At 36.2% G+C, this 17,417-nt stretch overlaps 1 protein-coding gene across 4 annotated transcripts in view; it reads left to right on the plus strand.

Annotated features, from left to right (window-relative positions):
• Window positions 1-17,417, plus strand: part of SLC25A21 (solute carrier family 25 member 21) — a 445,505-nt gene that overhangs the window by 267,888 nt on the left and 160,200 nt on the right. For 3 of the 4 annotated variants that reach the window (XM_039856524.1, XM_039856522.1, XM_039856523.1), the window contains exon 4: window positions 6,243-6,291. In XM_039856524.1, the coding sequence (XP_039712458.1) occupies window positions 6,243-6,291 (49 nt within the window). Of the gene's footprint in view, window positions 1-6,242; window positions 6,292-9,624; window positions 9,714-17,417 lie in introns of all 4 variants that reach the window. The other variant, XM_039856525.1, reaches the window with a different exon arrangement.

Genomic DNA, 17,417 nt, shown 5'->3' on the forward strand with positions numbered 1-17,417 from the left:
AGCGTTTCAGGCAGATGGAATGGCTAGGGCAAAGACCAGAAGCTGAAGTAGCCCTGGTAAGTTTAGGAAATGGCAAAGAGGCCAGTGTGGCCGGAGTAGAATGAGTGAGTGGGAGAGTAGTAAGAGAGTTGATGGGAGAAGTAATGCAGACCTAGATTTCGTATGTGTTTTTCTCTGAGTGAGTGAAATGGGGAGCCATTGCTGACCAGAGGAATGACATGAAACAACTTACATCTTTACAGAATCACTCTGGCTTCTGGATGAGAACAGATGGAAGGGGTCAGAGGTGGATGGAGGGAGACCTGTTAAGGAGGTGCCTCAATTAATCAGCTGAGAAATGATGATCATGACTTGGACCAGAGTGGGGCAGTAGAAGAAGTGAGAGATGGTAGAAGTCTGGACAATTTTAAAGTAAAGGCAATGGGACTTTTAGATAAATTAGAGGAAGGTTTTGAGAGAAGGAGGGTGATTCTAAGGTTGAACACGTTGATTTCTGTTTTGTTACTTTTTGTTTTGTTTTGTTTGTATAGGGGTGAAAGGAGGAAGGCTCAGGATCCTGTTTTAGATGTGTGAATTTTGAAATGGCTATTAAATATTCAAGCAGAGATGTCCAATGGGCAGTGGGATATTTTAGTCTAGACTTTGAAAGAAAAGTCTGAACTGGATGTGTAAATTGGTGAATGGTTAGCATATAGATGGTAATTAAAGCCATGAGGTGCGGGTGAGATGACCAAGGGAGCGAGTGTAGATAGAGAACTTTTTGAGTGAATTTTATGTATTGGACATTACTTACTCAGTGGGCCTATAAAGTTAAATACTCCTTTTTCTCAGAGCTCATGGTTTGTATTTGACCACACGTTTTCACAAATCTAGAAGATGCCATTCACATAGACTACAATGTCTAGATATATATTTCTGTATATTACTAGCCATAACATGGTATGATAAATGCTATTTTTGATATTTGTAATATAATGTAATATAATTGGTAATGTAAAATATAATATAGTAGTTATATATATGGAATTGTAGAGAAAGGAACAGCGAATTGACATAGTGATAAAAGGACAGAGTAAATTTAGACTACTCTGTTCTCAAATAATGTATTTTAGAACAGATATAATAACATCGTGTACAGTTAAAATCAAGATTAAGACCTTAAGCTGAAGGATCACTCAACATTATTCTTTAATGAACTATGTTCACGTCAATTTTTCGGCACCCAGTTTGTCTTCCCCATTGCCCCATCCTATTGCTATAAAAAGGCTTCTGGGGCCCATTATAATACTATTTCTGGATAAAGGCAGGGGAGGAGCAGGGAAGAAGGCATGGGAATGACAACAGCATTTTCTTGGTTTCTATAAATTCTTTGGGACCCTGTTAAGAATGAGCAGATGTGGGATATATCCCCATACTCAGTCCACCAATGTAGCAGTGCACTCTCTACTGTCACTTTTCTGTGGCCCAGGTTGTAAAGAAATGGGAAGAAATTAAATAAATAAATAAATAAATAAATAAATAAATAAATAAATAAGCAAGTAAGTAAGTAAGTCTGCTTTATGTTGTAAGCATTTTTAAATTTTTTTAAAATTTTTGTTTTACAGTTGACATTCAATCTTATTATATTAGTTTCAGTTGTACAGCCTAGTGGTTAGACATTTATATAATTTACAAAGTGATCCCCCCAATAAGTCGAGTACCCACCTGGCACCACACATAGTTATATTACAATATTATTGACTGCGTTTCCTATGCTGTACTTTATATCCCCATGACTATTTTGCAACTACCAATTTGTACTTCTTAATTCTTTCACTTTTTTCACCCAGCCTCCCTATAAGCATTTTAAATCTCACAAATGAGAATAATCCCATCCTTTCTGGGAAGTGATGCCTTTTATGTGGTTTTCTACTCCCAGCTCTAAGGAGAAAGGATGTCATTGAGTAATGCGATGTCTAGCAGTGGTCGTTAGCAAAGCAGGTGAAAACTGTAGGAACTGCTTCCTAGTGAGATTTATATTTATACTTATATATGACTTTTTTTTAAATGGTCTTTCCCTCACATATATCAACCTGAGTACTTGACTTAGGACAAGCAATCTCAGATATAAGGAACACCCAGGCCACAGATTAATTGAAATTTTACTTAAAATTTTTAATATATTTCTTCATATTTTCTGTCACTAGTTTTATGAGAACAAGGAACAATGACATAGTTCCTTGAAGACAGTTGATAATTGAGGATAAAAGTACACAGTTATACCACACTAGAATTGATGTAGGACATGAATAGCAAACACACTGTAAATAATAGCACTTAATAACTGGGCCTGAAACATAGTTTTATGCATATTTCTATTCTCTGTTCAACATCTTCCCTTTACATGTAAGACCATTCTCAAAGTGACGTATCTGTGCCCACATTTGAAATCATTCAGCCTTTCAGGCACCCTTGATACCGCATCAGGCCATGTCCCCGTCTCCTAGCATAATACCCTTGTATGCTCACAACTGTCAAGAATCAGTTGGCAGTGTATTAGGTGCTGATTGATTAGTTGCCTTCTCACATATTAACAATATTGCAATTCTTTATTTTCTATCCTTTCAAACACTTCCTGCGCTGTAATTTACTTAATTTTTACCAGTGTTTCTCTGTCCTTATTTGCTTGGTTGTAGAATGTTCAAACTGGTGAAGTAAATGCAGAGTAAATACCTGCCAGTTCAATTTATCTTGAGAATCCGCTGACATAATAGCATGTGCACTAACCCTGATCAGCATTAATTTTTTTATTCAACGAATTTTTACTGAGCTTACCGAGTGCCAGCTGTTGTGCAAAGTGATGGGGAGGCAAAGGTAAAAAGGCAGGTATCTCTGTCCTCATGGAGCTTTCAGACAAGAAAGCAGTCTCAGTGCCATGTAATGACCCAAGTTCAGAGTTCTGTGGGTGCACATCAAAGGGCCCGTATATCAGTTAGAATTAGGTTGAGGTACAAGTGGCAGAAAATCCAAATAGCAGTAGTATAAAGGAAATAGACGTTTTTCTCCAACATGCACGTCTGGAGGTAGACAGACCAGAACTCCACAATGTCCGGGACAGCTTCTATCTTGTTGCTATGCTATGTGTGTGGCCTCCATGCCGGAAGTCACCTCATGTTTAAGATGGCCCCTCTAGCTCTATGTCTACATTCCACCAGCAGGAAGGAGGAAAAGGGAGGAGAGGAGCAGGCTCCTTACCTTTAGAAGACTTCCTAGAAGTTGCTGAAACCACTTGTTGTCATGCCTAACAACAAGGGAGGCTGGGAAATGCAATATTTATTCTGGGCAGCCAGGAAGAAGTGAGGACAAATAGTAGGGGACAGTTAACAGTCTCTGACCTAGGAAAACAGTTGCCCAAATTGAAATCTCAAGGTAAGTAGGATTCTCAGAAGTGAATGCGTCTGTGTCCTCACAGGAGGATAGCACTCCAGAGAAAAGGAAAAGCACAGTAAGTTGAATGCTGAGAAGAAACTGTCCTTTCATCAATTATGCTAATCATTGTATGGTAATGTTTATACTTTTCTTAAGTAAAAAAAGCACTGTGGTTCAGGTTATATAAGAGGAAGGAGATGGGGTTTATGTTGTGTGCAGTTTTGTGGTTAAACAAGCTAGGAGACCTTCTCAGAGAAGATGGAGGCTAGGGGAAGATTTGTGACAGTGGGGTGGTATTCCTTTCTGGGACATGTTGGCTGAGGTGAAGGCATGTACTCGAGCCAATTCAAAGAAGGGAGCATTCAGGGAATATTCCAAGGTACGGATTCAGGGGCTAGCTTATGCCTTTCTGTGCCCATGATAGTGTCGCATTGCCTGTTTCATTTGAATCTTGCAGAATGGTCATGCCCGCAGAAGTGGCATGAATCTGTAGGAACAAGAAAACATTTACAAGGTGGTAAATTCACAATATCAATCTGCTTTGGGCTTTCTTAATTTGCATTAGTTCCAGCCTTATAAAATTAATCTTCTAATTTAAACAAATCTAATAGCAATTTTTGCTTGCTTGTTATTGTGAGAAACATGCAATTGCCTCATATGAAAATTACCATTTTCTGAGAAAAGAAAAATTATTAAAACTTTACTACCAGAAATATACATTAGCACACAGGAAACTAGAACAATTTTGCAAATAGGCAAATTGATATATATAAATGTGAACATATGCTCCAAGTTCTGCTATTAGTTTTAATAAGTTGCTGGATTATTGGTTCTTTTGGTAAATGTTTAAAGAGATATGCCAACTAGTGCTGTTCGTTGTTTATTATTTTGCTTCTTTTCTGATGCCAAGTCAATGGGAGAAACTTTGTGTTCTTTCTTTGGTAAACTGATTCTGCATCTCTTATTCCTTTACGCTCATGAAATACACAGAAGTGCCCTTAGTAGATGCCTGCTGCAATACTTTCTTTGGTAAGAATGTTATTTTATAAGTCTGAGTTTCCAGACTCAATCTTATATATGGTATTAGGGCTTTAAACTCTTCTAGCTAATATAAGAAAGCATAAATTAGAATTATAAGATTCAAGAACAAGGATGCAAATATAGAATACTAGATCTCAAAGGTATTATAGACCATTTAACCTTTTCCTTTACAAATAAGAAACTGATGACCCCAGGGTAAACGATCATTCCAGGAAGGCACCAGGACAGAAACTCTGGTCACCTAATTCTGACTTCAAGGTTCAAAGGCAAAGGTGAATTTCAAGCAAGAGGAAGTATATTGAGACTTTACTGGTTGCAAGGAAGAAACCTACCTGGGTGATCTTGAGAAACAGGGCTTATTCATAAAGCTAAAACAGTGCCTCAAAGGTTTAGCTGTTGTGCCCAGAGATTCTGTTGCCTCTACTTTTCTGTGCCTTTCTCCAGTCTAGGCAGTGAGACTCTGATCGGGTCAGTGACTTGGTTACCAATGACTAAGGAGCATTCCTGCTGGGAAGCTTTGGCACAGACATCAGTACTGGGTCCCATTAGTTTTAGTCAAAGTAAGACACTTACTTGCTTTGGGTCAATACATATGACTTTATAAACTACAGTGGGCCTATACAGGAAGAGCTTCCAAAAGCTTCTATGGAAGCAAGGTAGGCCTGCTAGAAGGTACAGGCCATTTGAGCTTTCTAGACCTGACCAGTATGGGGAATAAAAGACATTTGTGTCTATAGATATAATGGGGAAGATGACGTAAATCACAAATAAGCTCAAATTGAGTAAGTTTGCAAATGAAAGAGAGGTAAGTGCTCTGCCCTTAAGAAACTACCCACAAACACTGTTGGGTGGCTTTTGGGCAAATCAGTTAATGTTGTCAACCTCAGTTTGCTTATTGTCTTCAAGTAAGGCAATGATAATATTGATCTTGCCCAGTAGTTGTACGTATCAGAGATAATGTCTGTTAAATGGCCATCACTGTGTAGGGACTGCAGCTAAGGTTACTTATGATTATTACTACTATTTTGCTCAGTGAGACAATAGGAAGGGGGCTTTACAGTTGATTTGTAAGAAGCTGTATTAATTCTTCTACACTGTGCAATGGTTCATATCATGGGCTATGTTGGATTAAGACTATTTACTTCCTAGTTGTGAGATCTTAGACAAGTTATTTAACCCTGTGTTTCCCAATTATCTCAGCTGTAAATTGGGGATAATACCTTCTATCACAAAGAGCTCTCGTGAGGATTAAATGAGATAAACTAAGTACTGCTTAGAACAATGCCTAGTATACAATAAACACTTAATACATGTTCTCTATTAAGCTATCAATCATTATTTTTATTTCATGGACACTGAAACTGAGGCTTATGATTTGCTATTTTAGCAAGTGGGCTAGAGTGGGGTGCTGAAAGAATTTCTCTCTCTTCTTTCTCTTCTTTCCTCCCTCCCTTCTTCATATATTTATTTATTAGACTGGGTTCGCATTCAGTATTTCCTGCCTAGTAGATTGGGATTTGGGATATGTGATTTATTTTCATTTTCTTCCTCTAACGCTCCATCTCCTACTTCTACCAGGAGACGAATAAGTATTTACTCACATATCTTGCTTCCACTGCAATAAAATCATATTATGCTTTTGTCTTTTGCCACTAACCTACAACTATTAGCTGTCATGTCCAAAGTTCCAAGTTTTTATTTGAATCATCATAGTTGAGAAATCAGTAGGGTCAAGGAAATAAGAACCAGTGTTTACGTAAGTGTTTATTGGACTTTTCTTTATCATCTTTCAGGTCTTGTAGAAATTTGCCTGATGCACCCTCTCGATGTGGTGAAAACCAGGTAAGGTTCTGCATGAACAAGTTTTATTGACTTTGGCTGATATCCAAATTAAAATCTGTCAGAACACTAAATGCTAGAACTTGTCCTAGGCCGGTAGCTTCTCCCAATAATGGCATTTATATTTACTTCTTAAAGAAAATACTATTTGACAGATAAAATGTGAAAAGTGAAAAGCATTTCTGGATAGAGGTCATCTAAAGGTATATAATATTTTACTGCCTTCACATGACAGCCATAAGGTATGATTTGTGGCTAAACTGGTAAGCGAGATATATTTATCACAATGATGTAAAAACTAAACTTTATCTAGTGAATTATTACAGCAGACTTTCATTTGGCATTACATATAATAGATTACTATTCAATAGTCAGCATTTTGGTGTGAGACATCAAAATTTCAAGTAAACTTCTTAAATGGTGCTTAAAGAATTTATTCGTGTAACCGTTTGCCAATACAAATGCCATATTTCCAGGAAAATGCATTTGCTCTTAAAGGTAGACGCAAATCAGGGCAATGCATTAAATCTAGTTTCCAAGAGAAAAAATATCTTATGGGTTTTAATATGATCTAGAGCATTTTAAAAAGTGAACCTGTGGCTGAATTATTGAATTCTGGTTTTGTTTTGTTTTGTTTTGTTTTGTTTTTCTAATTAGAAGCTCTTGGAGCATAGTGAAAATCTTCATTTATTTGCATTGTATAAAACCCAAGAACACCATACCTGAGTTGTAGCTTAATAGCAAACAGTGCATTAAGCATGCAAAAACAGCCATGCAACAATGATGATTGAACAAACCCTTACTGCCACAGTTAGGAAATACAGTAGTCCCTCTTATCCACAGCTTCTCTTTTTGAGGTTTCAATTACCCATGGTCAACCAGGGTTTGAAAATATGAAATAGGAAATTCCAGATATAAATAATTCATAAATTTTAAATTGTGCACCATTCTGAGTAACCTGATCAAATCTCGAGCTGTCCCACTGTGTTCTGCCTGGGACATGAATGATCCCTTTGTCCATCATATCTACACTGTATGTACAGTGCAATAAGATATTTTGGGAGAAGGAGAAACCACATTTACATAACTTTTATTATAATATATTGTAATTGTTCTATTTTATTATTAGTTACTGTTGTTAATCTCTTACTATGCCTAATTTATAAAATAAACTTTATCACAGGGAAGAACATAACATATATAGGGTTTGTTACTCTCTGTGGTTTCGGGCATCCACTGAGGGTCTCGGAGTGTTTCTCCCACAGATAAAGTGGGAATACTGTACTTGATGAGCCAGAGCTCCTGTTTGCTGAACTCACGAAATACTGGGAAGCCCAGCCTAGCAGAAGGCAGTTCCTCTCCCTGATAGACCAGAGCAGGACAAAGGAAGAATGAGAAATGGGTCCAAAGACAAATAGAATTAGGATTGACACACTGTCATTTTTGTAGCATTTTGTTAAAGAGCTGACCTAAGCATGAATTTTCTTTTTTTTAATTGAGATATAATTGACATATAATGTTATATTGGTTTCAGTTGTACAACATAATGATTTATATTTGTATATATTGGAAAATTATCAACACAATAAGTCTAGTTAACATCCATCATCACACATAGTTACAAATATTTGTTTCTTGTGATGAGAACTTTTAAGATCTACTCTCTTAACTTCTTTCAAATATACAACATGATGTTATTAACTATAGTCACACATGCTATACATTACATCCGCATGATTCATTTATTTTATAGCTGAAGTTTTGTTTCTTTTGACCATCTTCACTCATTTTGCCTACCGCTCACCCCCAGGCTCTGGTAACCACCAGTCTATTCTCTTTATCTATGAGTTTGGTTTTTGTCTTTTTTTTCTATTTTAGAGTCCACTTATAAGTAAGATCATATGGTGTTTGTCTTTCTCTGACTTATATCACGTAGCATAATGCCTTCAAGTTCCACCCATGTTGTCACAAAGATTTCCTTCTTTATTATGACTGAATGATATTCCATTGTGTATAATATACCACACTTGTCTTTATCTTTCATTCATTGGTGGACACTTAAGTTGCAAGCATGCATTTTCAATTCAACAGGAACTCACTTTGCATTTTAAAAGATTATTAGAAGTTATAATTGATAAATCTTTTATGGAGAGACTTTAGACATTATGACACTTGGCTTTAAATAGGAAATAGCTTATTCTTCTCCATATACGTATAGACCTAATGTAAGCATAGGCTAGCCACATGAAGATTGCCTTGTTCTATGTGTCCCCACATAATTTTAGCTGAGATTTGGTTACAATGCTCTACACATGGCAGTTAGGTAGTATCAAGATTTCCTTTGAGATTCTCCCTGGAGATGTGCATATACATGGTTTTACAGTTCTGTTTATATACAAAGAACTTTGTGTACAACTGTGGAAAGACCCTCTGGTTAAGAACCCATAGCTATGAACGACAGAAGACCCTATTTACTTATATAACTAGGAAGACCAAAAGGATTTCCTGGCTTTGTATTCTCCAGGGATTCAAATAAAATAATAATATCTCTCATATTGTCTCTCATTCTTTCTCAACCTCTGTCTCCCTCTCTTTCTCTCTTCCTCTCTACTTTCAGCTATTTTTTTCCTTTTTAGTTTCATTTTGGAGTGGCTTCTCTCACTTGGCACCACATAACCCCAGCAGCTTCAAGCTTACATCGTCCTTGGTGTTTGCCTTCTCTCTGAGTCAGGATAACCGTGTAGTTAAGAACTCTAAAAGAAATCATCCAACCAGTAAATCCAGAGTTAGGCTGCCTGGGTTCAAACTCTGTTTCTTTACTTATTATCTGTGTAACCTCAGGTACGTTGCTTTACTTCTCTGTGCCTCAGTTTTCTCATCCTTTAATGAGAATAATGATAGTATCTACATTATTGTGAGAAATAAATGAGTATATATAAATATATATATATGCGTATATATATTTATATTGTATATATAAATAAGTAGATATATACATAAACACACACACACGATATGTATACACACACACACACACACACACACACACACATGGTGTTTAATACTATGTCAACAAAAGAAAGTTAAGGGGACTACAAAGACAAATAGAGTTTATAAGGTAGTCAGGGAAACACAAGGGGAATACAAAGTGAGGGAGAGGGGAAATATTTAATATGGAGTCAGATGGTTTCAAGTTCCCAAGCCAGAAGGCTTGTGTTATGTGAACACTGCATTTAAACCCTTCCCGCAAGTAGAGAGTTCTTCTGGGTCTGAGGGCAGGCGAGCATTGGTTTAGTCTATATGTTCCTGTTGACATCATTTCATGCTTTATTTTAGGACTGTGTGCTGAGGTAACCCCCATGGCTAGCACAGTGCCTGGACTCCTGGAGGTGCCCAGTGAATGCCATCGAATAAATGAATATTTGGTAAAACTAAAAAATAATAGCCCTATGAGTTATATGGACAGAAAAGAATGTCTAGAAAGTGACCCATATGCAGTTGTGTTGTCTTCATTAAAAATTGTAAGATTTCATGAAAGAGGTGGATAGTGAGAATCTGTTGGAATAGAAAGGGATAAAGTAATTGATAGGGCGGTGGGCAAAATCATCTCAAGCTTGTGGTGGAGTTTCAGAGATTGGATTGGGGAAGAGTGACGTGCAAGGGTTTCTACTACGTGTGCCAAGATGAGAGGTGGGTGGACTGAACCAGCGCAAGGGATTGTAGTTGCCAAAGGAGCAAGTTTGACAAACTTTGACACAGAAAGTAAAATTCTGGACTTCATCTAGGACTATACTGGCAAATCGAAATAAAATGCATGACACGTGTGTAATTTTACATTTCCTAAGAGCCATATTTTAAAATGTGAAAAGAAACAGGTAAAATTAAATTTAATGATATATCTTATTTATCCCTGTAGACCCCCAAATTATCATAGCAACGTGTTAACCAGTGTAAAAATTATTAATGAGATATTTCACATTCTTTTTTATGCTCAATTCTTGAAATTTCTGGTGCATATTTTACACTTAGAGGACATCTCAATATTGACTAATCAGTCACATTTCAAATGCTCAAAGCCACATGTGGCTAGTGGTTACCTGAGCAAATAAACAGCACAGGCCGGAAGTGCAATGGGAAAGGAATTCTTTAAGAGGAAGGAGAGGTGGTCTAGTGGTTCCTTAGTAAGAAGAATACTCTTGCCTAGAATGGGGTGACAGTTGTAAATAAACAGGGTCCTAGGTGGGAGGAAATTTTATAACGTATGCATTTGAAGGTTTGTACCTGTATGGGGAAAATGGCATTCGGAAGCCCCAGAGATTCATCGAAGTCACAGTCCAAGGGGATTTTAGCTTACATTTTTATTTCCAGGAAAGGAAATGGCTCATTGTGCTTCAGGAAGAGAGAATTACTGAGGTATTCATTCTGCTTCACCCCAACTCATTTTTCATGACTTTTGTTTCGTTTCATTTTTGAAAGGGGCATAAATCAGGTACAAAGTAAATTAATTACTGATCCTGTAAGAACCGATCTTTTAAAAGTGTGTCCTGTCAAAGAGCTGCAAGGCATGTCTTCTGGTGGGTGCCAGGGAAGGCAAGAGGGGAGAGGCACTCTCACAACTCCTTATAGACATATAGTTATAGGCTGTTGGTGAGTGGCCAGTACATACCCTGGCTTTCCTCCTTCCTCCCATCAGGACTTAACTTGCACTGAAAATGTCTTATCATACTTCTCTCAAAACATATTAATCACTGTGTGAATTCTAAAGATTTACACGGGTTAAAAACTTGGCATCCGCGTGTTGTTTTATATGAGCTTATGGGGCTTTTTACTCAAGCTGTTGAGATTGATTTACACTCTCTGTAGGTGACCCCCAAGCCCCAGACCTACTGGTTCAGAAACTCAGGGGGTGGAGCCTACCAATATTTACCTCCTGGGTGAATCTTGAGCAGCGAGCCCAGACTGGTCACTGGTCAGCCTTTAGAAACTATTGCTGAACACCCTATAGGCAGCTGTGTAAAACATCTTCATGTAAAGAATTTCTGTGTGTGTGTGTGTGTGTGTGTGTGTGTGTTTTAAACATCTCATTAACCTGAGGTTCTCCTTGTTTTCATTTAGCAATGAATGGAAGTAGAAGGGCAGAGGTTTCCTTGCAGAGCTCATTCTGTGGTTAGTGAGAGCGATATGGGAATATATTATCTACAGCCAGAAAAAACACATTTTGTCCTACAGAGTGAGATTACAGGGACAAAAATCAATGCCAGAAGATGGGAGAAGAGTGAGTATTGGTTGTTATGAGGGAAGGTAAATGGCTCTGATGGGTAAAAATGATTTAGAGGCATAGGCCCACCACAAACTTTAATAAAAAGAAATCTGAGGATGGGCTATGGTAAAAGGCTGTTTTGTGGGGAGCCTAGCAGACAGCAAAGAGCCAAGGCCTGAGTAACATCTACAGCCTTCCTTTGTGGCGAGATGTGGGGGAACAACCATGAACTTGATTTAGAGGTTGGACAGGGGGCATTGAGCAGCCATTAGGGCCAACAGAACAGCAGGATGGAAACAAAGGAATGAAGAATGTTTTTCCTCAATAGATCCTTTTTATAAATAAAAGAAAAGGTTCCTTTTTAAATGGGGAGAGAACAATGGGGAAAGTTTAGGATGGACTACAGAGTGGAGGCAGTAGAGAATATAAGATTAACAAAAAATATTAATGGATCAGCTGAGAAGGTTATTTCCTTATGCTAATTATTTGTCCATGATATAAAACATTAATATCACATTCACAGTTAGACCATGGTTATGTCTAACTTCTCACCATCCATGGCAATTCAGGGCTCTACTACTGTCATGGCTTATTTCTAATCATGGAGAGAAGGTATCTGAAGTAAAATAAGAAAGAAGTAGAACCACATTTTTATAAACTATATATTTTTTGTCATGTAGCTAAAGCAATCAATGGCAAATATATAATGGTATGAAATGGTTACAATTTTCCCAAATACATATGAGTATAACTTCAAATTTTCTTCTGTACTTGCATGACTATATTAGGGTTTCTCTGAGATTTGTTTTATTTAATTGAAATGTCTTTCTAAGTTGCTGAGCCAAAGCAAGGAAGTACTGGGTTGTGGGCACACTGCAACTCTGCATTGATTTTGTCATTATTTTCCATACAGTCATCATTAGAGATTTTATTTATTAACATGATCAAATAAAATGGTACACAAATTGGATAATATATTTGGAAATAATAGAGGTGACAATTAACTATGTTCTGCTTGGCACATCTTAGGGCTGCAGTGAGTGTGTTAAGTGAATAAAATGTGTGCTTTAAAATGACATTTGCTCCCACCTAAATGCTTATTACAAATTAAATTAATTATTGCCAATGAGTTCATGGCAGACTTTAAAAGGTCCCAAATTTGTATAGTGATTTAATTCAAAAGACTAATATAACCTACACATGACCCTAAAACTAGAGAAAATGATCCCATTCTGTGTACTGTTAAGAATGCTGCATGTCTACATTCTAGATAGGTGCGACTTTCTGGAGAAAGGCAGAGGATTTTGGGATGATGGCCATGACCCCATGAAGAGATATCATTAATATTGTTTCTGGGATTTTTACTTTGACAATGTTCTGCCTCTCTTTGGGTGAACAGGGGTTATATCAGAACTGTGGAAAGCTCAGAAACATCCCTAATAGAAAGTCTTGTCACTCCTTCATATTTGGTGATCCTCCCCATGGAACATAGGTCAAGTCCTAGGCTGAGTCGGTTGCAATTGTCTCCTTATCCATGGAGAGTGCTCCATGCATGTCAGCCTTTGCTGCTACTGAACAATTTTAATCATCTCTCCAGTGACCCAGTAGTGATGAGGAGGAAATAGAATGAGAGGACACATAAGGACATGTTGCTCTGAGGCACTGGGGGTAGAAATCAGTCTTAAAGATCTTATGCAGAATAATCTTGCTATCTATAGGCTAAAATTATTTCTCAGATTTATTAATCAGGAGAAAATTCTATATTTAAAAAAAAATCCCAAGTACAAATTCGTAGTTGATAGATGGTCACGGGGATGGGGAGCACAGCATAGGGAATGCAGTCAGCATTAATGTAATGTCTAGGTGGAGAGCCAGAGGAGAGAAAGAGCACTTAGGGGGATTGTTTTTATAAACTATATAAATGTCTAACCAAAGTACTGTATACTGAAACTAATAATAAAATTAAATTTTTAAAAAAAAAACCCAGTCAGTTTCTCTCACGTAAAATAGCCAAGTTCTATTATGTTAAATGAACTGTAACTCACTTTATAATCTTGAACTGTTGTTTCTAAATTTTTTTCTTCCTTTCTTTTTCTTTTCTTTCTTTCTTTCTTTCTTTCTCTTTCTTTTTCTTTCTTTCTTTTTTCTTTCTTTCTTTCTTTCTTTCTTTCTCTTTCTTTTCTTCTTCTTTTCTTTTTTCTTTTTCTTTCTTCTTTTCTTCTTTCTTTTCTTTTTTTCTTCTTTTCTTCTTTCTTCTTTTTCTTTTCTTTTCTTTCTTTCTTTTCTTTTCTTCTTTTCTTTTTTTCTTCTCCCTCTTCTCTCTCTCTCTCTTCTCTCTCTCTCTCTCTCTTTCTTTTCTTTTTCTTTCTTTTCCAAATAGATCTTTTTCTAAATCATCTGAGGACGAGCAAAGATATTTTTATATGACCTCTACATTAGGGAACTTTAGTTTTAAGCTTGACCTGATCCCGAATTTAGGTGTTATGACCACGAATTTTAAAGATTTATATGTTTGTTTAAAGTAATAGTAGTATTGTTATTCTCAATAATTGAAAACATGCACATATTGATCCCAGAATATAATAAATACAGAGATAAAGTCTTGTTTGATAATTCTCTTTTCTTTCATGAACCAGAAGATTTTATAATGATCTCAGCCTGTAGCATAGAGAAGGAAAGTGCTAACTTTATTCATTATTCTGATTTAATATAGTTATTATATTTGGGTATTATATTAAACTATGCATTCTTTCATGCCTCTCTCTGTAATGGGCTTCAGACTTTTTTTTTTTTTTTTAAGCTGAAAGGTAAATAATTCTTAAATGATTTTCTTATCATTGTCATGGGGAAAGTAAATTCTAAACTGAGCATCAGAATAAAGACTGTCACCACCCCCAGGTCCATCCAGAGTGCTATGTTAACTGCTTTTAAAGTTTCAGCAACTCCATTAGTCTACTTATTTAGTCAATGCCCATCACAGGTTCTCCTGGAAAGAAATATTTTACATTAGCCATGGCTTAGAGTCTAATTTGGGGTTATTAGAATTTAATATGACTATAAAATATGTGGTAAAATGAACTGATTTAGGATTATTTTGAATTTAAAACAAATGGGATATTTTTCTAAGTTTTTTTATGCAATCATAAACTTTTCTCAGATAATCTTCTATTTTAAGTATAGGTTAGGGAGTGGATTTGGAACTAATACATGTCTATTTTCAGTGGCTATTCAAAGGCTATTTGAGATAAACTCTAGCTCTAAATTCAAGAATAAAGTGAAAGTTAAATACGTTTGCTGTTTATTTGACTATAGTAATTATTTTATTTTAAATGAGTTTTAGGTTAAGCAATCTGCTACTAGTGAGAATAAAATCATCTTATCCAGGNTCTTTTCTTTCTTTTTCAAATAGAATTCTTTCTAAAATCACTCCCTAGAGGACCATGCCATTTTTATGACTCACATTGTGGAACCTTTGTAATGTGTTTAATCTATCCTTAAATTGTGTTTTGTTCTAAATTTTTAAAGATTTAGTGTTTGTTTAAAGTACAGTAGCTGTTATTCCTCAAATAATTAAACAAGTTAGAAGATTATCCCTTAGCTAATAACACAAGGTATGTTCTGTTTTGATACCTCTCTCTTTCTTCTGCTTAACTGCAAAGACTTCTACAATGATCTCAGCCTGCAGCATGAGAAGGAAAAGCACCTATTCATTATTCTTTTATTTTAATATAGTTAATATACGGTATTATATTAAACTATGCATTCTTCATGCCTCTCAATGGGCTTCTCCAGACTTTTTTTTTTTTTTAAGCTGAAAGGTAAATAATTCTTAAATGATTTTCTTATCATTGTCATGGGGAAAGTAAATTCTAAACTGAGCATCAGAATAAAGACTGTCACCACCCCCTGGTCCATCCAGAGTGCTATGTTAACTGCTTTTAAAGTTTCAGCAACTCCATTAGTCTACTTATTTAGTCAATGCCTATCACAGGTTCTCCTGGAAAGAAATATTTTACATTAGCCATGGCTTAGAGTCTAATTTGGGGTTATTAGAATTTAATATGACTATAAAATATGTGGTAAAATGAACTGATTTAGGATTATTTTGAATTTAAAACAAATGGGATATTTTTCTAAGTTTTTTTATGCAATCATAAACTTTTCTCAGATAATCTTCTATTTTAAGTATAGGTTAGGGAGTGGATTTGGAACTAATACATGTCTATTTTCAGTGGCTATTCAAAGGCTATTTGAGATAAACTCTAGCTCTAAATTCAAGAATAAAGTGAAAGTTAAATACGTTTGCTGTTTATTTGACTATAGTAATTATTTTATTTTAAATGAGTTTTAGGTTAAGCAATCTGCTACTAGTGAGAATAAAATCATCTTATCCAGGGGTGCCTGCTCCTCTGCTGTGTCTATTAAAAAAAAAAAAAGCAGGTGCTTGTCTCAAAAAGGCTGGAATAGTCCTTAAAAGTCATGTGCCAGGGAGTAAACACTTTAGGATACTTAGCTGGGCTTTTCCTGTAGCGTGAGAAAACTTATTAAGTGTTGAGAAAGAGGCTGCTCTAGAAGAGAAAACTAACTGTGAGCTGGACCTTAGAATTTCAGGCCTTGCCCATGGGAAAGCTGCTTTTGAGTTGAGTGTATAGTGGGAATCAAGCCTAATGAAATCTAAATTGTTGGAATTGTAGCACGGCTTAAAACTATGGTTATCATGGATATTCTAGAAGATTGTTTTTCCTCTTTGTGAAACAAGTAAAAACCATAAATTTCTTTAGACAAACATAAAATCTAAGCCGATAATATAATATAATTGTGAACCTTGACCAAAAATTGATAATACTGTTTAACATTCCTGGAAAATCAATTAATTCTCAAAATATTCTTGTGGAGATGGCTAAAATAGCCTGTGTTGTTTTTGCTGTGCAGTCAGGGTGCAGCTGAGATTTAGTTTTGACATAATGAAGAAGTTTGCAAGATGATAAATAGAGCTGTACAGTCTCTAGATGCAACTCTACATATTCTGGGCCAAGTTCCTACAGAAGAAAATTTTCCCATTTGGGGGTTATTGAATAATATTTTCTCCAGTGAAACTTTTAGAGTACCTAATAGGTTACATGCTTTCCATTTATAGCAAAAAACAATCCAAAATTAAACTGAATAGCCTCAATTTTTGGTCATCAAAATCTATCTGGGATATGCATTTCTCTTTTTTATGAAAAAACAATATATCATGGTAAACATCTCACTATCAGATCTAATTCAGCCATGCTAAATACTCAAAGAAAAAATAGGCTTTAGAATTTAAGTTATCCTTGTATTTGTATCCTTTTAAATTCTGACAGTAACAAGTACACCAAAGTATTGATTTATTTTTAAGATGGTCAAAGTGGGAACTAGTTAGAATTCTGACCCATTTTCATTCCAAAAGCACAGGTTAACAGAGATAGTTTCTTTGTAGACATACTTTCAGTGTCAAGGTGAGAATGTGACGAACACATCACCTCAGAGGCAATGGGTCGTCATGCAGAAAGATGAAGACGGGAGACCAGCATTCTAGTTCAGCACTCTTAACCCCAGCTCTGTCAATCAACAGAATTAGTCTGAGACTTGATGCCTCACCTGGCAATTAAGAGTTTACCTTTGAATGATCTACGAGGCTTCTCCCAATTTGATACCTTGTGTTTCCAAAGCCATGATTTCATTGCTTAAAAATAATGTCATCTCAGTACACATCCAGCAATGTGATTTCTCTATTCCTTGAAAATGCCATGCTCTCTCCAGTCTCGGGACCTGTGTGCTTGGTCTCCCTTTCTCCTGGAATAACTGGCTCCTTCTCAGCCCTCATACCTCAGCTCTGTTGTCA

This window comes from Pteropus medius, unplaced genomic scaffold, assembly GCF_902729225.1.
Source record: "Pteropus medius unplaced genomic scaffold, Ma_sr-lr_union100, whole genome shotgun sequence".
NCBI lineage: Eukaryota > Metazoa > Chordata > Mammalia > Chiroptera > Pteropodidae > Pteropus > Pteropus medius.